Here is a 24,132-nt window from a genome sequence, read left to right on the forward strand (position 1 = left end):
AAGAAACCTAGGTATCTATGCAATAACTCGAATACTATAAAACTATAGACTTGAACTTTTAATCTCAATATTATGGGACCAAATTATATGTTGTATGTAATATCTATATACACATGTTATACATTCCTATTGTTTAGGAATTTCATTGAATTTTTATTATTAAAAAAATATTTACTTCAAAAATATTCATTTGTTTAAAAAAAGGTTGTTATGAAAAGATTAATATAGTCTAAAAACTCGAATTTGATACTAATTTGTATATAAGTATAAAGTTATCACATTAGATAAGAATATTATATTGCCCTGTTAGGCACAGTTTTGATTGAACAAATTTTATAAAAAATATGCTAAATTGCTCAAAAACACCTAGGTGTGTAATAAAGAAAATTTAAAAGTTTACTGTTAAAAAACAACAAGTTTTTTTTTATGAGAATTGTTAAGATAAACTATAGATTGTTATTTCAAAGGCAGTACTAATAAGAATAAATCAAAATGCATGTTTATAAATGCCATTTTAAATATAAGTATGTTAAGTTTTACAGTGTGTTTGAAATAAAACTTTTTTGTATATATTTCATGCTTTTTATTCTCCTGTCCTGTTACTATTTACTAATATCACAGATAAGATACTAATCTATAAACTTTGTTACCATGTTGCGCTACTAAATAAAAAAATGTATTTATCGTGGTGAATTTTGTAGTGGCAAGACCGAATTAAAACTAGCTGACTAAAAAGCAGTGCTATCATGAATAGCAAAATTACCTCTATCTATAAAATAAATAAAATCAATCTATTAACTTTTTTTAAAGTCTTTAAAAGTAAACAAATCAATCAACGCTTTAGAAAACATCCCAAACAAGTCCCCACTATCGTTATTTAAATATTCATTTTTAACAACATTTATATTTTCAGGTTTTTTAGGTTTGACTACAGAATGGATGCCATTTTTCAAAATGTCATCGCATATTTTGTCAAATTCTACATGAAACTTCTGTTTATTTAACAAAGGGACTATTAGATTGTATTTATCTATCTTCATATTTATTGATGATGCTAATTCTTTGTTATGTTTGTATATAATCTGCCATTTTGAATATTCTTCTTCTGTTAATGGGTATGGTCCTAATGGTGATCTGTCTGAGGATATCTCTTTTTTCAAGTCAGCTATCTCTTGTTCTATTTCTTTTGCTAGTGTTATCCATTCGGGAGTAAAGCCGTTGTTTATAAGTACCTGGAAAATATAATTTATCAATAATTTTTCCCTGCATAGAAAATTTGTGTGGACCTAATGGTAAGCCTTGTGGCATCCCTCTTTTTTAAAGGTACTTTTGCTTTATTATTTCATTTTGAGAGCATTGTTTTCTAAAGAATATGTATTTGGAATTCTTTGTTCATTTGTTCATGCTTACCTCATTCAACTTATGAGTTGTAAAATCAACATAAGGATTATTGTTTTGATTGTTCAAGGGCTTTCCTTTGCCACTTAAATTTTCAAACTCTCCTTTAGACATAGATTCCTGAATTAAATCTTCAACTAGCCTATCAAAACCATATTTGGTTTTAATATCATGTTTCTTTCCATACTGTCCTTTTTTCATTAAAGTTTTTTCAGTGGCCATAGATTTTTCAATGCGGTGTTCCATTACGTTAATGGCAGCTTTCTGGGCACGAGCTTGGGTGTATTGCTTTTGTCTTTGGAAAATAGTTCCATGGCCATAACCTTCATAGCTGAGGTACTGCCGATGTTGTGGTGCTGTGTGCTGGAGAACCATAATTATTGTTTGAATTAATAATATGTTATTAATCAACAAGCTCATGCAAAGATTTGTTAATGTATTATTAAGTACCTATTAATATAGAAGGTTATTGAAATTCCAACTATTTGATGTGTCAATTATCTTTAAGAAGATGCAAATGTTTTTATAATACTTACCCTTATATCATAAACAACTTGCTCCACTTCCTCTTTATTACTGACTCCAGTGTTATGCTTTGTGAGAGTCCTGAAAGCATTTTCTACTTCCACAAACTTGTCCATATCTGCCTCCGGTGACCCAGAGTCTGGGTGGTATTTCTTGGCAAGATCTAGGAAAGCTTGGCGGACCACGTCTTGCTTGGAGTCTAGAGGAATTTTTAGAACATGGGAGCATTCCTGAAAATTGTGTTAACAGCTGTAGTAGTATAATTTTATATTTCTGTCTATGATTTTGGACATATTTTCGGACAGATTTCAAGTTTTCGGCTATAGCAATCTATGTTGTTATTAAAAAACTTACCTTAAGCTTCTTTTCTGTTGCTTTTGAAGTTATTGTTCTCGCGCTGATAAGATTCGCACCAAAGTAAGATAAAGCCACATGATCGACGTGTTTGAAAGTACTAGTCAGCAATGCCTTTTTATTCATTTTGTTTACTATTTATTCATATTTTTGTTACGTAAAGAACGTGTTTTTGTAGAAAAATAAACCAATATTTTTCAGTGTCAAGTGTCAATGTCCAAAATATACTCATCAGATGATTTTGACATTATCATCTGTGTTTACGAAGTATATTGAAGAAATGTCGAGATTCTCGCCACAGAGTGTCTTTGGTTAGCACGTGTGCCTAGAATTTTCAGCTGTTTTAAGTGTTTTGGTGAACTTTTGTGACTTAGTTTTGTGTTTGTGTGTTGTCTTTTTGTTTGTTACCAGTGGTGTGTTGTTATTTCGGTAACTAACCAGTTTTTTACAAGCATAATGGATCAAAATAAACCCCCCGATCCCGATCCTCCCGACATCTCTGCATATGCTCCACTTTCCCCCAACTATCCGCTTTCCCAACTCGCTGATGTTGCTTGCAGCATCGCGGACTCCCAGACCCTATCAACCTCGAATACCAGGAAACGCTCCGGAGATGATGCCAACATTGGCGTGTCAACCCCGCCATCAAAACAACAAAGAAACCTAGTTGGCCGCAGCAGGTACTCTGCTACTGATAAGGCACCTTTTATCGTTCATGTCTCTCGATTGGAGCCCCAGCCTAACGCCGGTACCTCTCTACACCCTGTTACTTTCGGAATATTCCTACAAAAACATAACATTACCAATGTTGTCCGTGATGGTGTTAAAAAAGTTGGTAGGAACCGTGTGTCTGTAGAGTTTAAATCCCCTCAGGATGCAAACTCATTTATTATCAACAGCATTTTACATAAGAACTGCTATGTTGCCTCTATCCCCACTTTTAATATAACTAGGATGGGTGTTGTGACTGGTGTTCCCACAGATTTAAATGAAGAGGAAGCCCAAAAATACTTGCAGGTCCCTTCAGGTTGTGGTGAAATCCTGAAAGTTCGTCGCATAAGCAGGAAAGTAGTTATTGATGGAGTGACTGTATTCAAGGCAACAGAGACATGTGTACTTACCTTTGATGGCCAAGTATTACCTCAAAGAGTATTTTGTTGTTACACCTCCCTTCCGGTTCAGCAATATGTTTATCCCACCATCCAGTGCCGTAAGTGCTGCAGGTTTGGTCATGTGGAACTAGTGTGTCGGTCCAAGCCTCGCTGCAGTAAGTGCGGCCATGATCACCCTGGTGATGGTTGCAGCACTTCTGAGGCGGAGGCATTCTGTGTGCTCTGCTCGGGGAATCATTTTGCAAATAGCAAATCATGCCCCGAGTTGGGTAGACAGAAGGCCATTAAGACGGTTATGGCTGAGAAGTCCCTTTCATATGCTGAAGCTAGCAAATCTGTCCCACTTACTTCTCGCAATTATGCTAATGCTGCAAAAGCTATTCCCGTCCCCACTCAGTCATACCGCAAAACTGTTTTCCTTAAGCCAAAGACCCATGCCCCTCTATCTCCCTCTTATGATAAAGCTGCCCATCAGCAGATTATTAACTCCCCTGCACCTTCACAGCCTGATGGCTGCGCTCTGAATAACCCATTCATTGATAGTAATGTTTCCTCAATAATAGATATACTTATTAAACTTCTTTCTACAATTCTATCCACCAATAATACCCAATTACCGTCCAACGTTGCCTACCAACTAACTAACCTTTTATCAAATATTAGAAATGGCGCCTCGCCAAGTATTCCTTCAATGGAATGTGAGGAGCGTGTGGCATAAAAAGCACGACCTCATATTCCTCCTCAATAAATTCAAGCCTCTGGCTTGCTCTGTAGCTGAGACTTGGCTCACCCCGAGTCTCAGTTTTAATATACCACTATTTAATATTCTCAGATGTGACAGATCTGATGGCTATGGAGGGTCGGCTCTCCTTGTTAATAATCGTGTCCCCCTCTCCACCTTGACTCTTCCGGTTCTGGATGGTGATATGAATATATGTAGTTGCGTGTAGAATTGAGGGTATCACTGTTTTATCCGTGTATATTTCCCATCCTCAGCGTAGGTTTTTAACCACCATTAGGGACATTTTGAATAACATAGTGGGACCTGTGCTCGTCATGGGTGACTTCAACTGTCACCACTTTAGATGGGGTTCCAATCGTTGTGATTCGTTTGGGGAAGGTTTAGTAGAAATCTTGGATGATTTTGACCTTTGCATCTTAAATGATGGTAGCCCTACTCGTAGATCCCTTCCAGGACAGCAAAAGAGTTGTGTAGACCTCACATTCTGTTCAGTAGAGTTGGCGGCATCAATTCATTGGGAATGTACTACTCTGACGCATGGTAGCGACCATTACCCCATTGTTGTAACTTTAATTAATAAAACCTTTTTAGAGAAAACGTCTCCTCCACTATTGAAGTACAACTTGTCCAAACCTGATTGGTCGAGGTTTGCATCTTTACTGGAGGAGAAAATTAGTATGCTTCCAAATTTAACTTCAAGTTTTCAAGATTCTTCTGGTCACTGCCATGCTAAGAGCTGCTACGATGGCTTTATCTCGGCCATTACCTCAAGCGCAGACTCTACCTTTCCGTTGCGCAACTGTGCCAGAAATAAAATCCCGTCACCCCCGTGGTGGGATCAAGAATGCACATCGGTTATTAAAGAAAGAAAAGAGGCCGAAAAACAGTACAATGATGCGATGAATAGCGACAATCTTATACGGTACAGACGAGTGTTAGCTCAATCTCGGCGGCTTCTTCGCAAGAAGAAACGCCGCGGTTGGGTTAAGTTTTGCACTTCTCTATCCCCTTCCACTCCCATTTCAGCAGTTTGGAAGAGCATTAATCGTTTCAGGCGAGGCTGCTCCCCATCTATCTCTTCCCCTATCTCGAGAGAAACTGCTGAATCCTTTTTTGACAAGATAGCTCCAGCCTATGTTCCTTCTTCCTCAGAACTTCTGCTCCCGCCTGTAAATATTGTGGATGATCCTATGAATGAACCATTTTCGTTAGAGGAACTTGATACGGTATTACGTCATGTTAGGGATTCCGCCCCAGGCATAGACGGCATACCGTACTCATTTGCAGTTCATTTTGGTTTTGAAGCAAAAAAATATTTTTTAGGAATAATAAATTATTGCTATCAATTTGGTTGGGTTCCTGAACAGTGGAAAGCTCAGATAGTAATTCCCCTTTTGAAGCCCGGCAAGACTGCTGATGATCCGAATGGCCTTAGACCAATTGCTTTGTCCTCAGTGTTGGCCAAGATATTGGAACATTTAATTAAAAATAGACTTGAGTGGTTGGTGGAGTCTAGGGATCTACTGCCGAGTAGTCAGTTTGGCTTTAGAAAGGGGCTTAGCACCATGGACAGTGTGGCAATTTTGGTTACTGATATCCGTACAGCCTTTTCCAAAAATGAATCCGCTGTAGCCACTTTCCTTGACATCTCTTCCGCATACGACAGCGTCCTTCTTCCAGTTCTCAGGCAAAAATTGCAACAGCTGAGGATTCCGGGTAAGATGGTACAATGTATATGCGCACTCCTCATGTCTCGCTCTTTGATGCTCAGAGTGCAGGGGGAGGTATTTGAGGTGAGACAGACGTGGAAGGGCCTTCCCCAAGGCTCAGTTCTAAGCCCCCTACTATACAACCTGTATACAGCAGACATTGGCTCCTGCCTTAATGCTGACTGCCACCTTTTACAATACGCTGACGATCTAGTGTTGTATGTAGTTAATCCATCTATTACGGACGCTGCCTCATCTCTCTGTCTCTCCCTGGACTCTCTGCACACATGGCTTTTGGACCATGGTCTCTCGTTATCCGCCCCAAAAAGCTCGGTAGTGATTTTTTCCCGAAAACGACTGATCCCTCAGGTCTCAGTTAACATTCAAGGACAAGATATTCCCATAGGTAACAAATCAAAATTTTTAGGCGTTTTCTTAGACTCAAAATTATCCGGGATTCACCACTTTAATTATTTGATCAAAAGATGCGAAAGAGCAATCTCCATCCTAAAAGCTCTCGCTGGTGTCTGGTGGGGGGCCCATCCCTTCACTATGAAACTGGTCTACAATGCCTTAGTCCGCAGTATCCTGGACTATGGGTCACACTTGGTGATTCCAAGCAACAAAGGTGCCTTGGCCGGTTTAGATAGGATTCAGTCTCAATGCCTTCGAATCATCTCAGGTTGCATGAAGTCGTCGCCTATTAACGCCTTGCAGGTCGAATGCGCTGAACCTCCTTTAGCCCTGAGACGTCAGTACCTCGCTTCCCGTTTCCTATCCAGGGTTATTCCCAAGTCATCTCACCCCCTCATCCCAAAACTCAGAGAGCTTGACACTCTTTGTCACAGCTCCAAATATTGGGAACACAAAGAAATCCCCCTATTCCTAAAAGCATATCGGTTTTTTCAAAATTTAGAATCCCCCATTGCTCCACATCCCAGACTTCCTTTATTTAATTACCCTTATGAAGTACTTTGCTTCACCCCTAAAATATTCTATAACATTGGCATATCCAAAAACTCCCCATCTGCAAATTCGGCCTTTAATGCGGTTTTGGGTGAACGATGGATTGGGTTTCAAAAGTTCTTCACGGATGCTTCCAAATCAAATGGTGGCTGTACTGGAGCCGCGGTTTACTATCAGAACTCTAAAATAATTTTGAAATTCAGATGTCCGAAGGAGTCTTCAGTATTTACAGGCGAGTGTGTGGCACTATTGGAAGCTTGTCGTTTTATAGAGTCCCATGAGATTAGCTGTGGAGTTATCTTTACTGACTCCCTTAGCTGTCTCCAAGCCATATCCCAGAATCCCTTTAGAACTAAACTCCATTGTCCTATTGTCCTGGATATTAAAAAGTCCCTTTTCTCCTGCACTAGGCAAGAGAAAGAAGTACACTTAGTCTGGATCCCTAGCCACTGCGGTATAGCGGGCAATGAATGTGCCGATGCATTGGCCAAAGATGCGTGTTCATCTGAGTCCGCTGATCTTGCACACTTCTCCCTTCAAGGGCATGACCTGCTAAACCTCCCTAAATTGAGTCTTGAGACCTCGTGGCAGGAATGGTGGAACATCTCAGGCAAAAGGAAGGGTAGCTCTTATTTCGCCATTCAACCGGTTGTAAAACCAAAACCGTGGTTTTCAAATTTCAAAAGATACCCTAAACGGGTAATTTCAGTCATGTGCAGAATTCGGTTAGGTCACTGCTGTACACCGGTCTTTCTGCGCAAAGTTCGGGTGCAGGATTCATCCCTCTGCGAGTGTGGACTGGATGAAGGTACCCTGGACCATATATTTTTTGACTGTCCTATCAACTCATCCTTTGATTTATATGGTCGTCTCCAAAAACTTAAAATTCCTCTCCCGACTAACTTCCGTTCCCTCCTATCCCACTCCTGTCCAGAACTGCTCCAGATGCTGTTGATGTTCATTAATCAAAACAATATTAAATTATAAATTGTGGCCTATATTTAGGCCACAGTTTGTATGGTTGTGGTATATATTATATGTTATGTGTTACTAACATTTTGTTGTTGTTTTTATATATGTAAATATATTTCTGTTTGTTTCAGTGCCGTCCTACTAACACATTAAGTTACACAAGATCGGCCACAGCACCATCTTAAATCAATATATATATATTTTTAAATTTATTTTAATTAAAAGCACTTCTTGCTTCTCATCCCACTTGTCATTGGCAGAATCGTCGAAATTGACATCGACACGGATTGCCATATACAAAAATAGAATAGAATAGAATTGAAGAAATGTCGTATTATTTTAAAGTTAATATTTTATAATTTTAATTGAGTAATTCTAGAGCATTATATTATTTTATTCTGCATTTAAAAATACGATCTATATAAATAAAAATTAATCCTTTACATTTAATTGTGGAAAAGATAGCAACCCTTGTAAAACTTTTGATATAACAGGTATAAATAATCGATTAAAGAATATCGATTATCGACATAAAGGATTCTATCTCAAGAATTAATTATTGATAAGTTGAAGCATTTTCTTAGCGCATTTAGCAAATTCACGCAGATTTTATTTTTAATACAGCTTTTTGTGACTGTACAAAAAGTTGTATGATAATTAATTTTAACTTATGTTAAAATCGAGTCACAATATGTAACGACACTATAACTCTTGGCATAGCCAACTGGACAACACTAATTCGTTGACATTTTCGGTAGAAAGCGTAAAATTAGCGTATTTTTGTGTTGCGATTAATTAACGCGCTGTGTGACTATTGTTAATTAGGTAGTGCTATGTGTATGGAGTGTCGAGTATAGAGATTGTGCGCTATTTATTTGTGATACATAATTATATGTGCTGACACTATGGCATTCACTGCGGAAGATGTTGCGAGACGCTATCCAATTCACTGGTTAGTGTGGAACAATCAGTTTGAAGAGCTAAAGTCGCTATTGGCCGCTAATAAGGTATACTACAACAGTTTACAGTGTGATTTGAATGATTGTTTTCTTATTTGGCGTCGCCGTTTGAGGTTATAACCGGGTCTGATCCCGGCTATTGAACTATCGTGGGTGTTTTTCTAACGTAAATGATATAAATCTTTTCTTTCTAGATCTGTTTACTCAGATAAAAAATAATAGCTGTTTGTATTGGTGTTTCGCCGTGTTTATTGCCCATGACCTTCTAGATTCTTTATAGCCAGATAAAAGAAACATTAAGTTCTTAATTGAATTGAAAATAAACAATACGTGATATTTTTCTCATGCACTTATAAATTAAATCAATTAAAACTAATTGCAGTGGGTATTACATCGGAAAAACATCATTGTTATGCCTGAAAAAGTATAAAGTGCACATATCAATAACAGATAATAAATGAATCATCATAACATAGACACTGAGTCACATACAGGTCTGATTAAAACCTCCTTAGTACTTTATTTGCATAAATTGGCAACATTTTGTGTAATTAAAATTTCAAGACACGAATTAAATTACCCAAACTGATTGTCAAGGTGATATGAAGCCAGACAGGACCTTACAATCTCATTATGAAGAAGCCTTAGTAATTAAATTGAAGGTTGAACACCAATGTTTAAGGTTACACATAATATTCTTGTATTTATGACTATATTTTCTGACATGAGTCTGCTTACTGGGAATTGGATTATAATATTTGAAATTCTACTTAATGTAGTATGGTAATATGATTCAAAATGTATTGGCTACTTGAACTATTTTCAGCCATGAACATGGTGTGTCATGTTCTGAGAAATCAGTTTTATGTTTAAAATACCATTGAATGTTTAAAGAATTCTGATGTGAAACAGCAACTAGTAACAGAATAATTTATTATTAACTAGCCATTTTCCTGAGGTTTCACCCGCACTCCCTGGGACCTACTGCCCATAATGCAATAAAATATAGCCTATGTTAATTGGGAAAAATGTAGCTTTCCAACATCGAAAGAATTTTTTAATTTTTTTAAACTAGTGATTTTTGAGATTTTCCATTACAAACCAACAAAAATACAAGTTTTTCCTATTTACAATATATTAGTATAAATTGATTTACTCATTGTAACTTGAATATTTTCTTCTACATTTTCCTTATGGGAATAAATAATCAAAACTTCCTATTGAAGTGCAAACATAATAATGTTTTGCATAAACATAACATTGATACATTATCACTAAACCTATGAATGAATCACTCAATCTAATCTGACAGCTTATCACTGAAACCTTGGAGCTTTGTATTCATTCATTTGTTATTGTTACAAAACAGGGAAACAAGGAAACTTGCTGTAATAAATTAATAAACTAAAAAATACAATGAAACAAAACAAGGTATTTTTTCGCCATTAAAGTTAAACTTGAAAATAAATATGAATTATTAAAGCATTTTATTTTCCTAAGCAACATCATTTTTCACTAAGCAAAAATACATTTTTGCTTTTGCACCTCAAAATCAATAAAACACTTATGCCCATTTTCACCAGCAAATACCTAAATTTAGGGATCCGCTAAGAGCATTTAGGGAACACTTAATACGAATTTCGTTTTCAACAAACGTTAAGTGTCTCTTGTACCTTTAAGTATTGGGGGAGCCCTTATTCCACTTAGAATAAGGGCTCTTTAGAATTCTTTAGAATAAGGACACTTTAGTTAGGGAAAAGTTAAGAGATTGTTGGTGAAAACGGGCATTAGAACACTAAAACACTGTCTACCTAACTGTAGATATTATTTGCAGAATGGTAACAAGGATGAATATCATTACTGCTTACATCATAACATGTTTAGCAAATTAACTTCAGTTAGCGAGATTTTCACGCCTCTGAGTGGGCGGTGATCGTGCGCGCGCGCATTTGCGATCTTGTGTACGGAATGTTCATGACATATAAAACCTCATTGGAGGATGTATTTAATTTAAATTTTTTCTAAAATGTCAAGAACAAAAGAAATGAATGTGATTCTGTACAAATTTTTCCCTGTGAGCACGTTTATATAATTTCTTCTAAATTAATAAAAGTATTGTTACATATTTACACCACTTGGAAAGCCTTTTTCTTTTATGTTCCCAATGGCCACACCAGCGTGATATTGAAGAGCTCTAAAAAGCTGGCAGTACAAAGTGGGCAAAAATTAAAAAAAAAAAGCTCAAAATTTGTTGCTAATTTGTTGCTAATTAGTTGCCAAATAATCGATTTTTTTGCTTTTGCCGATTTCGAGAAATCGTCAACAATGCTAGCTTCACCATAAGCTGGCATGGATTATAAGATAAAAGTAAAGGTAAAATAAACAAAATCACTACAAATTTGTTGCTAATTTGTTGCTGTATAACCAAAATAAATTTGAGGTGCAAAAATATTTTTTTTTTTCAAATATAAATTTTTTATTTGCTTTGCGCGCTTGAATGTCAATTGTTTCATGAAAAAAATATGAAATAAATTTGTTGCTCGTCACAGAACTGTTCCTTGTCACTTAGAGAACCAGCAACTAAATAGACACCCGACGATCGGGTGTCTTGAACTTCGGTGACTAACAAACCGGCCATGCTGGCTTGAATGTCGATTTTTCCGGTGAAAAACGTTGAAATGAATTTGTTGCTCGTCACAGAGGTGATTAATGTCTCTCAGAGAACCAGCAACTAAATAGACACCCGACGATCGGGTGTCTTGAACTTCAGTGACTAACAAACCGGCCATGCTGGCTTGAATGTCGATTTTTCCGGTGAAAAACGTTGAAATGAATTTGTTGCTCGTCACAGAGGTGATTAATGTCTCTCAGAGAACCAGCAACTAAATAAACACCCGACGATCGGGTGTCTTGAACTTCGGTGACTAACAAACCGGCCATGCTGGCTTGAATGTCGATTTTTCCGGTGAAAAACGTGGATATAAATTTGTTGCTCTTCGCAAAACTGTTAGGCATCGATCGGAGAACCAGCAACTAAATAGACACCCGTTGATCGGGTGTCTTGAACTTCGGTGACTAACAAACCGGCCATGCTGGCTTGAATGTCGATTTTTCCGGTGAAAAACGTTGAAATGAATTTGTTGCTCGTCACAGAGGTGATTAATGTCTCTCAGAGAACCAGCAACTAAATAGACACCCGACGATCGGGTGTCTTGAACTTCGGTGACTAACAAACCGGCCATGCTAGCTTGAATGTCGATTTTTCCGGTGAAAAACGTTGAAATGAATTTGTTGCTCGTCACAGAGGTGATTAATGTCTCTCAGAGAACCAGCAACTAAATAGACACCCGACGATCGGGTGTCTTGAACTTCGGTGACTAACAAACCGGCCATGCTGGCTTGAATGTCGATTTTTCCGGTGAAAAACGTTGAAATGAATTTGTTGCTCGTCACAGAGGTGATTAATGTCTCTCAGAGAACCAGCAACTAAATAGACACCCGACGATCGGGTGTCTTGAACTTCGGTGACTAACAAACCGGCCATGCTGGCTTGAATGTCGATTTTTCCGGTGAAAAACGTGGAAATGAATTTGTTGCTCGTCACAGAGGTGATTAATGTCTCTCAGAGAACCAGCAACTTTTCGTTAAAAATCTAAAAATCAGATCTTAACGTTTTGAGGTTCTAGGAAGCTTCCTTGACCACTTCCACGAGGGTGACACCCTAGCTGTATATATGTGTAAGAATAAGTATGTGAATCGCTTATAACTTTCGAATAGCTTGACCGATGAGTACCAATCTTTGTCATTCTAAAGAAATTTCATCAAACTTAGATTTCCTGAAAATTTAAACCAACTTGGTCTAATATATAATAGAAAACAATATAAATCATTACTGAACGAACTGTAATTATTTTTACAAACAAAAAAATATCATCTGAGTCACGATTTCTTCTTTGGCATTAAAAATGAACTAAGCATTGAGTACTTTCCAGAAACTATATATTGATTAATTTTAGTATACTCTTATAGCCACGTAATCAACTGGTAACATTGGTGACTAGTATTCAGTATTAATATTTTTTTATTTTTCAATTTTATATTTTTTTCGCTTTTTTTTTTGAATTCTATTTTTCTAAGCCATCCTTGAGAGCGCTAATAAGCAAAAAAAAAATTATCGAAATCGGATGACCCTAAAAGGCCATTCCTGTAACTTCCCGCTAGATACATTAAGCGTTCGAATGTTGCCGTTTGTTGCGATGTTTTTGAGCTCGTCAATTTATGAGAGCTCAACAATTTGAATTGTGTGTTATTTTGAGCTCTCCTATTTATTTAGTTGCTGGTTCTCTAAGTGACATTAATCACCTCTGTGACGAGCAACAAATTCATTTCAACGTTTTTCACCGGAAAAATCGACATTCAAGCCAGCATGGCCGGTTTGTTAGTCACCGAAGTTCAAGACACCCGATCAACGGGTGTCTATTTAGTTGCTGGTTCTCCGATCGATGCCTAACAGTTCTGCGAAGAGCAACAAATTTATTTCCACGTTTTTCACCGGAAAAATCGACATTCAAGCCAGCATGGCCGGTTTGTTAGTCACCGAAGTTCAAGACACCCGATCGTCGGGTGTCTATTTAGTTGCTGGTTCTCTGAGAGACATTAATCACCTCTGTGACGAGCAACAAATTCATTTCAACGTTTTTCACCGGAAAAATCGACATTCAAGCCAGCATGGCCGGTTTGTTAGTCACCGAAGTTCAAGACACCCGATCGTCGGGTGTCTATTTAGTTGCTGGTTCTCTGAGAGACATTAATCACCTCTGTGACGAGCAACAAATTCATTTCAACGTTTTTCACCGGAAAAATCGACATTCAAGCTAGCATGGCCGGTTTGTTAGTCACCGAAGTTCAAGACACCCGATCGTCGGGTGTCTATTTAGTTGCTGGTTCTCTAAGTGACAAGGAACAGTTCTGTGACGAGCACCAAATTTATTTCATATTTTTTTCATGAAACAATTGACATTCAAGCGCGCAAAGCAAATAAAAATTTTCTATTTGAAAAAAAAAAATATTTTTGCACCTCAAATTTATTTTGGTTATACAGCAACAAATTTGCAACAAATTTGTAGTGATTTTGTTTATTTTACCTTTACTTTTATCTTATAATCTATGCCAGCTTATGGTGAAGCTAGCATTGTTGACGATTTTTCGAAATCGGCAAAAGCAAAAAAATCGATTATTTGGCAACTAATTAGCAACAAATTAGCAACAAATTTTGAGCTTTTTTTTTTTAATTTTTGCCCACTTTGTACTGCCAGCTTTATAGAGCTATATTGAAGAACTAATTATTTAACTTTGTGGGGAACACGGAACACCTTTATTGTAGCTATAGCCATAACTATGACATATGTGGGTTTATGGCTTCCGCATCTATAACGGTTATAGTTAATCTTTTACAGTTGTATTATGTTTGACAAGGTCCTGTTTAGCATCTTCAAAAATATTGAACGTAAGGAATCCACGTCATGCGTAATCTGATTTGTGACGTCCACAAAGGGGTAAACGATTTTGTTAAAGTGGTTTGGTTTGTATTTTTGTGTTGCTTTGTTATTTTGGACCAATAACAGATAGCCCTAACAAGAATTGCAAAGCCAGATATCATAGACATTTTTCAGCGACAGCCATTTCTAGACCATCTGAGGTCAATGTTCAATGTTCTTTAACCATGTAAAGAAGAAGGTAGCTAAGAAGGTCCACACATCACATCATCATCCACATTATTTTGTCAACAGATAACACAAGAGGAGCTAGAATCCAAAGACTGCAGGGGGCGTACTCCCCTGCTACTAGCGGTGACACTAGGTCACTTAGAAACTACGAAGGTGCTCATAGAAGCCGGTGCTGATGTTAACTGCGAGAAGGATGGATGGACAGGTAAGATGGAACTACTTCTAATGGATTACGTAACTTTTGAAGGCTTTTCGGGTGCCAGATAGACTGTGTTGTTATACTGCAGTACAATTCGTAAAGGATTTCCGTTAGGGATTTCGAATTGGACTTTCTAATCCAGATTTATAATTTCGTAAGGTACATGCTATTTACTTCAATCTTCAATGTTAAAAGAGACCTTTTGAATAGTTTCAGAAGAATTGAATAATCGCATGATAAAGGGCCGTTGTTGCTTACGCCCCTTATGTTTAAATGAGATACCTAAAATGGAATATATAATCATGTGCTAATCGTAAATTGAAACGTACTACCCAATCAATTAGTTCCTATGCCAACTGTACCATAATTGATACATTACCTACATATTTTAACGAGTACCTAATCCAACCAAAACAAACTGTTCGTACTTCCTCCTGCGCGACCAATCTGTCTGCTAGGTCCGCCATTTAATTATAATTTTATTCATAGCAGCCATTGAGTAGTCCATATTCACTACACAGACATTATTTCTTCGAATAATGCTTATAAGGCGCCTTCTCAGATAATTATCACGATGGAATACATACAATGCTCATTTAGATTCCGCTTTCTGATACATAATGTTTGTTTTTGTGCCGACGCGATGGAAATTAGATGTATGATTGACTGCGTGAGCTCACTTTAGTTGGAAATCAAAAATAATTGCGAGAAAATGTAAATTTTAAACCGATTTCTTGTTGCGATGTTGTTTGTGGCTTTTAGAAATGTGAAAGAAAGCACGCCGTCTACCGTCTACGTCGTTACAAGCAAGGGTTGATTTATCGATCTTCAGTTTGAAGCAGTCTAATTAAGGTCATTGCAGATTCTCAGCAGCGAAATTTTACATCCACTTTTGGCGTAGCTCAGAACCATTTTACGTGTGTATAAGGATGTTATGACAGAAGGAAAATGATATTTTCCATATATGTATACCAAAAATACACACGTATATTGCAATATACTGGTTTGATGGTACAGTTACGGCCGTTCCGAATATGCTATCTATCGGCTGTTGTGCTTTCTATGCAATAGGTATTTGACATTATTTTGACGTATTGTAGCGGTGCAAGAAGCCACAGCGACGGGTAACGCGGAGCTCCTCTCACTGGTGCTGTCGCGGAGAGACTACCAGCGTCACGTGCTGCGCTCGGGGGGTATCCCCGACCTGCTGCGCCGGCTCAGCCTCGCGCCAGACTTCTATGTGGAGATGAAGTGGGAGTTCACTAGCTGGGGTGAGTGTTTTATATATCAGAAGAACAGGATTCAAGACGGTCAAGGATGCCAGAGTCAGACAAAGCAATTTGCTGTTCCCGACCTGTTTGAAAGCAGCTCAGTAACTGGTATTTTAAATAGAGGACATGCCTATCTGACCTCATTATTGATCCTCACTATTTGCAGATTTTTTCGAGTCTGCAATTGTGATGTCGGAACGGGTTTTTCACCATGGATTCTGAATATCTATACTTTCTCAACTATCTATATCTCAAACTAAGTGAGAAGATTAGGTCTCAATTCATCGCCGTGCTGCTGTCACCTATCAACAAGCTCTTTCTACTTAAGTATGTCAATTTAAAGAACAAAATTCACCAACTATACCTTTCTAATCCACAGTGCCTCTAGTATCCCGGATGTGTCCATTCGACACGTACAAAGTGTACAAGCGAGGCGGCAACGTACGCGTGGACACGACGCTCGTCGGCTTCGACAACAACCGATGGCAGAGGGGCGATAGGACGTATATATTTAGGGGACAGGGTGAGTCTGGATACAGTTACTTTGTACGTAGTTTTACGGGAATTTCTTTATACTTATCATGACAAAAAAAATGTTTTAAAAACTAAAAGACACGCTAGTCATATATTGTCATCAGAACTCGAAGTGTGTGCAAAATTTCATCCTAATCGAAGACCGAGAAGTGGTTCAAATTAAGATTCCAAGATTTTCTTACATAAATAGTTACAAGTGAAGCTTGATATTAACGCTGGAGAACCCTAATGAGCTATTGACGATCAATTTTACTGTTCTAGGTATCCGAGACATCGAAAACAATTTTCGACTTTGTTATACCTGTGTTATAATTTTTCCTATAAAATTACATAAGTAAATAAGGCTTTACCACACTCCCATGTTTTGCTTTATAGAAAAATCTTTTTTTTTTGCTATTCAGCTTTTATGGTTAGCTCACAGGGGTCTTAATATCAATTACCATCAGCATACCGTCTTCCAGGTCGCACAGCAAGTCTAATGGAGCTAGACCACGAGTTGGGCACATCCTGGTGTGAATACCTGGAGCCCATGTCGGGAGACCGGGAGTGGCCCGCGCCGCCCCAACACGCGATAGAACAGCGCCTCGCATCGCCACTCGCTATCAACTATTTGGACACCGATAAGATTAGTTTTGAAAGGTGGGTTGTACAAAGTTGCTGGGGAGTTTGTTCCATTATATGTTTGGTATTCTTCCCAGCAAAAACACTTAGGAAGTGGTGAAGGGCGGGTGTTTTGGGGACTGTCTTTGCTGATTTTCAGCTTACTTGGAATAAATGACTTTTTATCTTTTTTTTATCTCCCGAAACACAGGTTTCAAATAAACCTACTTCAGGTGGTTTACTCTAACGATTTATTAATTTTAAGTTTTTTTTTAAATATAATCAACTGAGCTACTTGTTACCATAAATTGTGGCCATGTTTTTAATAAATTTTATTTTATTTATCAAATTGGAAAGTGAGGTGGGGAGGTGGTACATTTCGCCAGGATTTTAAATTTTTTGTGTATTCCCAGAAATAAGAGCGGCATCTGGGGCTGGCGCCAGGACAAGTCTGAGCAGGTGAACGGCTACGAGTGCAAGGTGTTCGGCGCCAACAACGTGGAGCTGGTGTCCAAGACCCGCTCCGAGCACCTCCCGCGCGGCGCCGCCAGAGCTCCCGCGCGAGCCCCGCTGGCGGGCCTGCTGGCGCTGGCCGACCCCGAGCTGCCTGCCGCCGCCACGCCGCTGTCGGACAAGGTGGGCAAGCTCTAATGATACTATACAATACATGAAAGACCCCGCGTTTCCCTCGCCGGCCCGAAAGTAACGAATTGCTCCGCCAATTATTCAAAATTTTAGTTTTATTTATTCTTAGGAAAGCCTACAGACAAATGACAATTTTAATAACTTAATGTATGTATTTCTAATATTTTTCTAAACTTAACATATTTTATATTTAACAAGCTTTCCCGCTGTTTTACTTGCGGAATTTCTGCCCGTACCGGGATAAAATATAGCTTATGTTAATCGGGAAGAGTGCAGCTTTCGAACAGTGAAGGAGTTTTTCAAATCAGTTCCGTAGTTTCGGAGCCTTTAGAATACAAAGAAAAATGTTCATTCTTCCTATATTAGCACACATAGATAGATGAACTAAATTGCATATTAATTTCTAGCCCGAAGAAGACGAGTCACCGAGCCCTCGGAACAGCAGATCCCGGGACGACCTAACCTACATCCCAGTGACGTGGCAGGAGTACTTCTCGGACGAGGAGCTGGACCGGGACATCGGGCGGCCGCGGGACGTCAGCACTAAGGTGCAGAAGTTCAGAGCCACGCTGTGGCTGTGCGAGGACTATCCGCTAGAGGTGAGTAAAAGGTTGCGGGATTGTTCGAAAGAGTTACCGCGGCCCTGGTACATAAATGGCTTAAGAAAGAACATGGTCGGGTTTAGTCAGTAAGAGACATATACACTCCCTCACGCTGCACCCACAGCAAGTGGTGTCATTTGATGATTTCCCATAAAAAAAGGTAGTGAAGACATAGGAATAATACATTTTTGGATACTAAATCCCTGATGTGTTACCATACCAGAAATAAGATTTTGATTCAGTGACCATAGTATTGAATACTTTGCGATATAAATATTTTTATTAGTGGGACACGAATTTCAGAAAGATCATTTTTTTTTTACAGTTACAAGAACAAATAATGCCAATCCTAGACTTAATGGCCGCGATATCGTCGCCACACTTCGCCAAGCTAAAGGACTTCGTTCAAATGCAGCTGCCCGCTGGCTTCCCTGTCAAAATTGGTAAGTTCACATCACACCCTGTATATAAAAGTTTTTTTTTTATTCCTGATGATAACGTTGTAACTTGGTCCCCTTTTTCCATTCTTGATTAACTATATTTACTAAAGTGGGGTAGTACATAGCGGAGTACATAGAGAATTGAGTGCCCAGGTCCCGATTGCAAAGGTAAACATCGAACTTTATAACCAGATTCGAAAAGTCTTACTAACAGAGTATTGCAATTTGATGAATAAGTGCCAGGACTTCATTGTAGTTCTCAATAATAATAAAGGTTGCTCACTTGGCCAGTTTCCTCTTAATCATGTTTCACTGTTAAAATAATTGAAATTGTAAAAATACTAAATTCAACTTCCAGAAATCCCCCTCTTCCACGTACTAAACGCGCGGATAACATTTGGCAACATATTCGCGACTGAGTGTCCAGTGCCATACATCGAGTGCATACAAGAAGGTGATCGACTGTCTTGTGTGGTGGACGACCAGTGCTTCGCCATCGGCCGGGGGTATAGAGACGCAGCCGGCCCTGATGATAGACTGTCCTGTGGGGTGGACGATGAAGAAGGGTTGTTGCAGTATGCGATACAGCAGAGTCTTATGGAGACTGGGACGCAGGATGATCAGGTATGTTTTATAAAGTGTGTATAAATGAAGACTGTCCTGTGGGGTGTACGATGAGGAGAAACTGTTGCTGTGTTACTTGACATTTTTCCGCTGTTGGGAACAACTATGTTCCAAATGATATGGGACTGACTGTATTGTGTTTCCGATGGGTTTGATCAATCCATTGAGTAAAGCACATCCTGTAGATACTATAATCATAGTTTTCAGCTATTTTTGGTTTTGTCACAAAGATTTGACCACTTGATGAAATGTCTTGATTGTTGAATCACGTCAAGCCTTGTTGTTACAAGCTTCAAACGTAGCTACATCTGAGTGTGACCTGTACAAACTTCGTCAGGTGGATGTGTGGGAGGCGCTGCGCGGAGCCCGGCCGGCGTCGCCCGCGCCGCCGCGCCTGCGCTCGGACGACACACAGCTGCTGGCACATGAGGAACGACAACTGCAGAGGTATGTCTTCTTTATTCAAATATTTTGGCAATGAGCAGTTCTATTCATTTTACCGCTCCGAAGTTAGCCACCAGTGACTTCAAGCTAGTGAAAATGGGTGACTTCAAAGCGGCAAAGTCTTTTAGAGAGAATTGTATTTAGCAATTTCAAAATATTTTATTCCAATGTCCAATAATAAAGAAAACAACTTTAGAGAGAGCAATTTTTTTGCTATAATGTGTGTACAAAGTACAGTTAAATATCTTCTTAATAATATTGTACAATGCGAATGTAAAAAGTTAATATTTACAGACGTTGGCGGTTCCTTTGGTAGACTTATCATAGTGTGTGTTTGCTATCAAATATAGATATTGAAATAATTATACGTATAGTTTATTTTTTTATTAAATTTATAATTATGTATTACCATTGCACATCGTGTCATATTGCACGTACATAATATATTTTATAAAAAAAAGTATATAACAATATGTATCAACTGCGGGTGACACAGGTACTGTAAACTAAAACCTCACTAAATTAAATTATATTTTATTGTACGTCAAAGTCAAATTTTAAATAATTGACATAGCCATTGCAGGCTCTTGAAAGACGTTATACTAGTTGCACCTCTCAAAGTAAACGCTTTAGCAGCAACTATTCTCCAAGCCAACTTAAGTAGTGATCCACGCTAGCACATAGCTCACAGCTAGTTCCCTCACAGGGCGATCGAAGCCTCCCTCGCCGCCGCGTCCCTCGACCGCGCGGAGCCGCGGCCCGCCAGCCCCGACCGCGCGGACTCGCGGCCCGACAGCGCCGACAGCGCGGACGAGGAACTCCGAGCTGCACTGGCGGCGTCAGCTCAGGAACAAGCCAACATGGAGCGGCAGTTACAAGCGGAGCAAAGGGCATTGGATGAGGCGCTGAGATTATCGTTGCTGGATAAGTGACCTAATGTTATGGTGTGTATGGTTCTTTTTTAGTTATTTAGGTGTATTTGTTGTTGGAAGTCTAATTTGAGAAATAAGTTTTTTTGAGGTCGGGATGGAGTAACTTTAAAAGCCTCTTTTCATAAGAAACATCATATAAGAAAAGCGTTAAAAATAATAAATCAAAATCTACTGATAAAAGAAACAAGTTGAATAATTGGGGTACCTCTGATAAGCAAATGTGTAACAGTCAATTCCATTACTTCCATTATTCCATGCTCAGCTTACGAAATGACAGTCTAGTAATAAAATATAAAGGTTGACGATGAAACTAACTTAAACATATCTTTTTTCAGATCTCAGTTCCACAATCGTATGTATGAAGCGTCCAACCAAAATAAGACTTACGCCTAATGTACTTCTAGTAAGTAGCTAAAATTTATATTTACTGACGGGTCTTTGTAACACATGCTTTTGTTCATAACACGTCATAGAAAGGGTAATATTTTATGTATCAAAAATACAACAAAGCATTTAGTGTTCTTATGACGATTTTTCGTTTCGATATCGATAAAAATTATCGAACACAGCTCAAATTATGTCGATATAACGTCCAAACTTAGTATTGCTATTAAGGACAAGACAGTTAAAGCAGACTGGCGGATAACAAACTACTACTAGAGTAACTTCGTATAAGTATTTCAAATATTTTTTTGTATGTAATATCCGAGTAAATTGTATAGTAATAATATTTAAACAGCATAACTTATAATTTCTATAAAGTTGAAATCCCTAGTTTGTGAAACAAAGACCCGACTTACAGTGAGTTATACCATTTAACTATAACGATAACCGAATCATTTTCAGTTGTGAAATCCATTTGACCATTGGTTGGCGATTTCTCGGCTGGTTATAGTTTGCTTATCTTTATAGTGAAATGTTGTAACTAACCCTTAGATTTTTGACTGTAGAATATTTATTCATCGTTATGTAATAATTATTATAGTGATGTACGTTATTATTTACACTGAGTATGTTATTAATAATAATGTACATTTGTATTTAGTACCGCTACACGAGTGAGATGTAATTGTAAATTGTCGATTCAATTATTTTAATGGAATTGTTCTGATAGGTACATATTTCAGAAAGTATTGATCTTTTTACCTTTAATTGAATTTTGAATGAAATCGTGGCATATAAAATTGTTTAACCAACAAACATCACAAATATATTTGACATCACAATATTTCCCTTTTTTAAATTATGCTTGAGTTTTTAAATATTTAATTAATTTCAATTTACAATTATTACAATATTTAATTTTACAGTTTACTTCAAAACAAAATGAAGTTCTACTTAATAATACACATTTATTTTAATAATTAAAAAAGATAAATGTTTAAGCTATGGGTATACATACAGGGACTTATTCTGTTACTTTTTAAACAAAATATGATCACCGAATTGGTCTTGGTCAAATTATCAAAAACTAAGCAACGATGGCGGTCACACACATCTAGGCAAATATAACACATACTTACCTAGACAAAAAATTTGGTATTCATCACAACCTTATTATTATGATTGTCACAAACTGACCAGAGTAGTCGCAACTCAAAACCCAGCTTTTGAAAAAGTAGAACTTTATATTCGGTGAAATTAAACGAGTATTTGTACTGTCTCAATTATTATTATTACTCTTTACTATAAGTTAGTTGATCTAGACTTGGCATTAGTGCCTAGGATTAGTGTCCAGTGCAATAATTATTTAATATTTTAATGTTTATATTTTACACTTGATTCCTATATACCTGCGTCCCTGCAGTTAGACGAAATATGACCTTAATGTGATTGTAATAAGGTCGATAGTTGATAAATAAGTTCACAATTCTGAATATATAGATTTTTGGTGTGAATAGCGTAATTAGAATCAAATGTATATTCTCTTTAAAATATTCTATTATATGAGGTTTTGTGATACGAATACGTTATTTATACTTATTATAGATTCTTGACTGCCAAGCAATAATCGTTCTTCTTGGATACATTCTTGAGCATTTAGAGTTGATATTTCCTTGGCAGTTTTTACAGACGGACTGTTTATGGTAAATAAACTGACAAGATTTACTTGGTTAGCAAATAGCATTTGTTAAACTATACACACTCAAATACATATATTTAGTTTTTGTAGATAAAACAGTGAGTAGAGATTATTTTCTGAATAATAACGTTTTATCACAAGGTGCCTAGTAAATATCAACTCTAAATCACAAATATAACCTATAGTTATTGTCATTTTAACAATAGGAAACATTGTAAGTATGTAACGGGTAATAGTTAAACGTAAGCACGTCTTTAAATGAAATGTACAGCAAAAAAAAAATATTTTGTCAACGCATGAAAGAATTATTAATAGCAATTGCAATAGTTGGCAATAGCGCAATCTACCTCTATTGCGTGTGTCAAGTACTAAATGTAGTGTAGTGATACAGTCTGATTTGTGACGTCTTACGTTTAAATATTACCTTTTTATTCCTTTTATGAGGGACCGTATTATGACACGTCGGATGATTCCAGATTCTGGGGTGATTTAAAAATTGACGTATTAAGCTGAGACAGATGATCTGACTTTGTCTCATAATACGGTTCCTAAATAAAGCTTTGGTTTTCTACCATCGTGACGTAGGTGTACCTAGTAGGCCACTATAATGGCATAATGTTGTATACTTGGCGCTACTTCGCAGCTGTGATTTTATATTTAATAATGTATTGAATATTTTGTATGGTAGTCCAAAGATTGTGCTGTAGACTAAATTTCGCATTGAACACTAAGGCAAGTAATACACTATTGCGAGTTTGGTGAATAGTGTGAATACAGCCTTAGTGTCAAAAGCTATTTAAATCGATTCGATCTCATGTAGTATTATTAGATCAAAAGGCATAATAAGCAAAGTATTATTGCAGTAAACTTACAGATAGGACAGTATTTATAACACTGCCATCTGTTGTGTGTATTCGGAACTATTTAGTCACAACTTGTTATAGCGCCATCTCTTGGTGGGTAGGTGAAACAAGCTAATGTCCATGGAGTTAGTGATGCTTAGGTTTTGTAATAAGTGTGTGTACAAAATATTTAATACATGTCCACACGTATTTATATGACTATATACATATTGTACAAAGCTATTTCAATTCTATACTTTCCGATCCCAGTTAAACATTGTACATGTACAACCCTGTCGAAATGTGTAATATAACGTGTTATTATACCTAATTATATTTTATGTATATTGATTTTTAAATTGTCGTTTTATTTTTAATCTGTCCGGTGGTTTACAATGTTTTGCCCATAGCAAATAGTAATAGCAGTTTTTTTTGATGTACCGGGCAAAGAAG

The 24,132-nt window shown here is 37.5% G+C and overlaps 3 protein-coding genes across 3 annotated transcripts in view; 2 read left to right on the forward strand and 1 right to left on the reverse strand.

The window, feature by feature from the left end:
- LOC124637383 (trifunctional purine biosynthetic protein adenosine-3) overlaps nt 1–572 on the forward strand; it is a 26,875-nt gene extending 26,303 nt beyond the window's left edge. Inside the window, exon 25 of the mRNA XM_047173805.1 lies at nt 4–572. The gene's annotated coding sequence lies outside the window, so the exon portion shown is untranslated. The remainder of the gene's footprint in view (nt 1–3) is intronic.
- LOC124637384 (dnaJ homolog subfamily C member 28) lies at nt 569–2,543 on the reverse strand. The gene is made up of 4 exons (XM_047173807.1): nt 2,278–2,543; nt 1,935–2,153; nt 1,411–1,761; nt 569–1,232 (listed from the first exon to the last, which is right to left on the reverse strand). The coding sequence occupies exons 1-4, from the start codon at nt 2,401–2,403 to the stop codon at nt 795–797; spliced, it is 1,134 nt and encodes a 377-aa protein (XP_047029763.1). The 5' UTR covers nt 2,404–2,543; the 3' UTR covers nt 569–794.
- A 5,635-nt stretch (nt 2,544–8,178) lies between these two features.
- LOC124637459 (ankyrin repeat domain-containing protein 13D) lies at nt 8,179–24,038 on the forward strand. The gene is made up of 12 exons (XM_047173957.1): nt 8,179–8,785; nt 14,527–14,668; nt 15,763–15,933; nt 16,313–16,456; nt 16,929–17,106; nt 17,481–17,703; nt 18,120–18,311; nt 18,640–18,757; nt 19,113–19,378; nt 19,716–19,825; nt 20,529–20,766; nt 21,090–24,038. Exons 1-11 carry the CDS (start codon nt 8,684–8,686, stop codon nt 20,752–20,754), a joined length of 1,872 nt encoding a protein of 623 aa, XP_047029913.1. The 5' UTR covers nt 8,179–8,683; the 3' UTR covers nt 20,755–20,766; nt 21,090–24,038.
- Nucleotides 24,039–24,132: the final 94 nt, after the last annotated feature.

Source organism: Helicoverpa zea, chromosome 16 (genome assembly GCF_022581195.2).
Source record: "Helicoverpa zea isolate HzStark_Cry1AcR chromosome 16, ilHelZeax1.1, whole genome shotgun sequence".
Lineage (NCBI taxonomy): Eukaryota > Metazoa > Arthropoda > Insecta > Lepidoptera > Noctuidae > Helicoverpa > Helicoverpa zea.

Coding starts and splice junctions, on each gene's coding strand:
- LOC124637384 (XM_047173807.1), bottom strand. CDS start 2,403: ATGAATAAAAAGGCATTGCTGACTAGTACTTTCAAACACGTCGATCAT. Junction 2,154..2,277: donor CAACAGAAAAGAAGCTTAAG/GTAAGTTTTTTA, acceptor CACAATTTTCAG/GAATGCTCCCATGTTCTAAA. Junction 1,233..1,410: donor CAACTCATAAGTTGAATGAG/GTAAGCATGAAC, acceptor TATATTTTCCAG/GTACTTATAAACAACGGCTT.
- LOC124637459 (XM_047173957.1), top strand. CDS start 8,684: ATGGCATTCACTGCGGAAGATGTTGCGAGACGCTATCCAATTCACTGG. Junction 15,934..16,312: donor GTGGGAGTTCACTAGCTGGG/GTGAGTGTTTTA, acceptor TCTAATCCACAG/TGCCTCTAGTATCCCGGATG. Junction 19,826..20,528: donor GAGGAACGACAACTGCAGAG/GTATGTCTTCTT, acceptor GTTCCCTCACAG/GGCGATCGAAGCCTCCCTCG.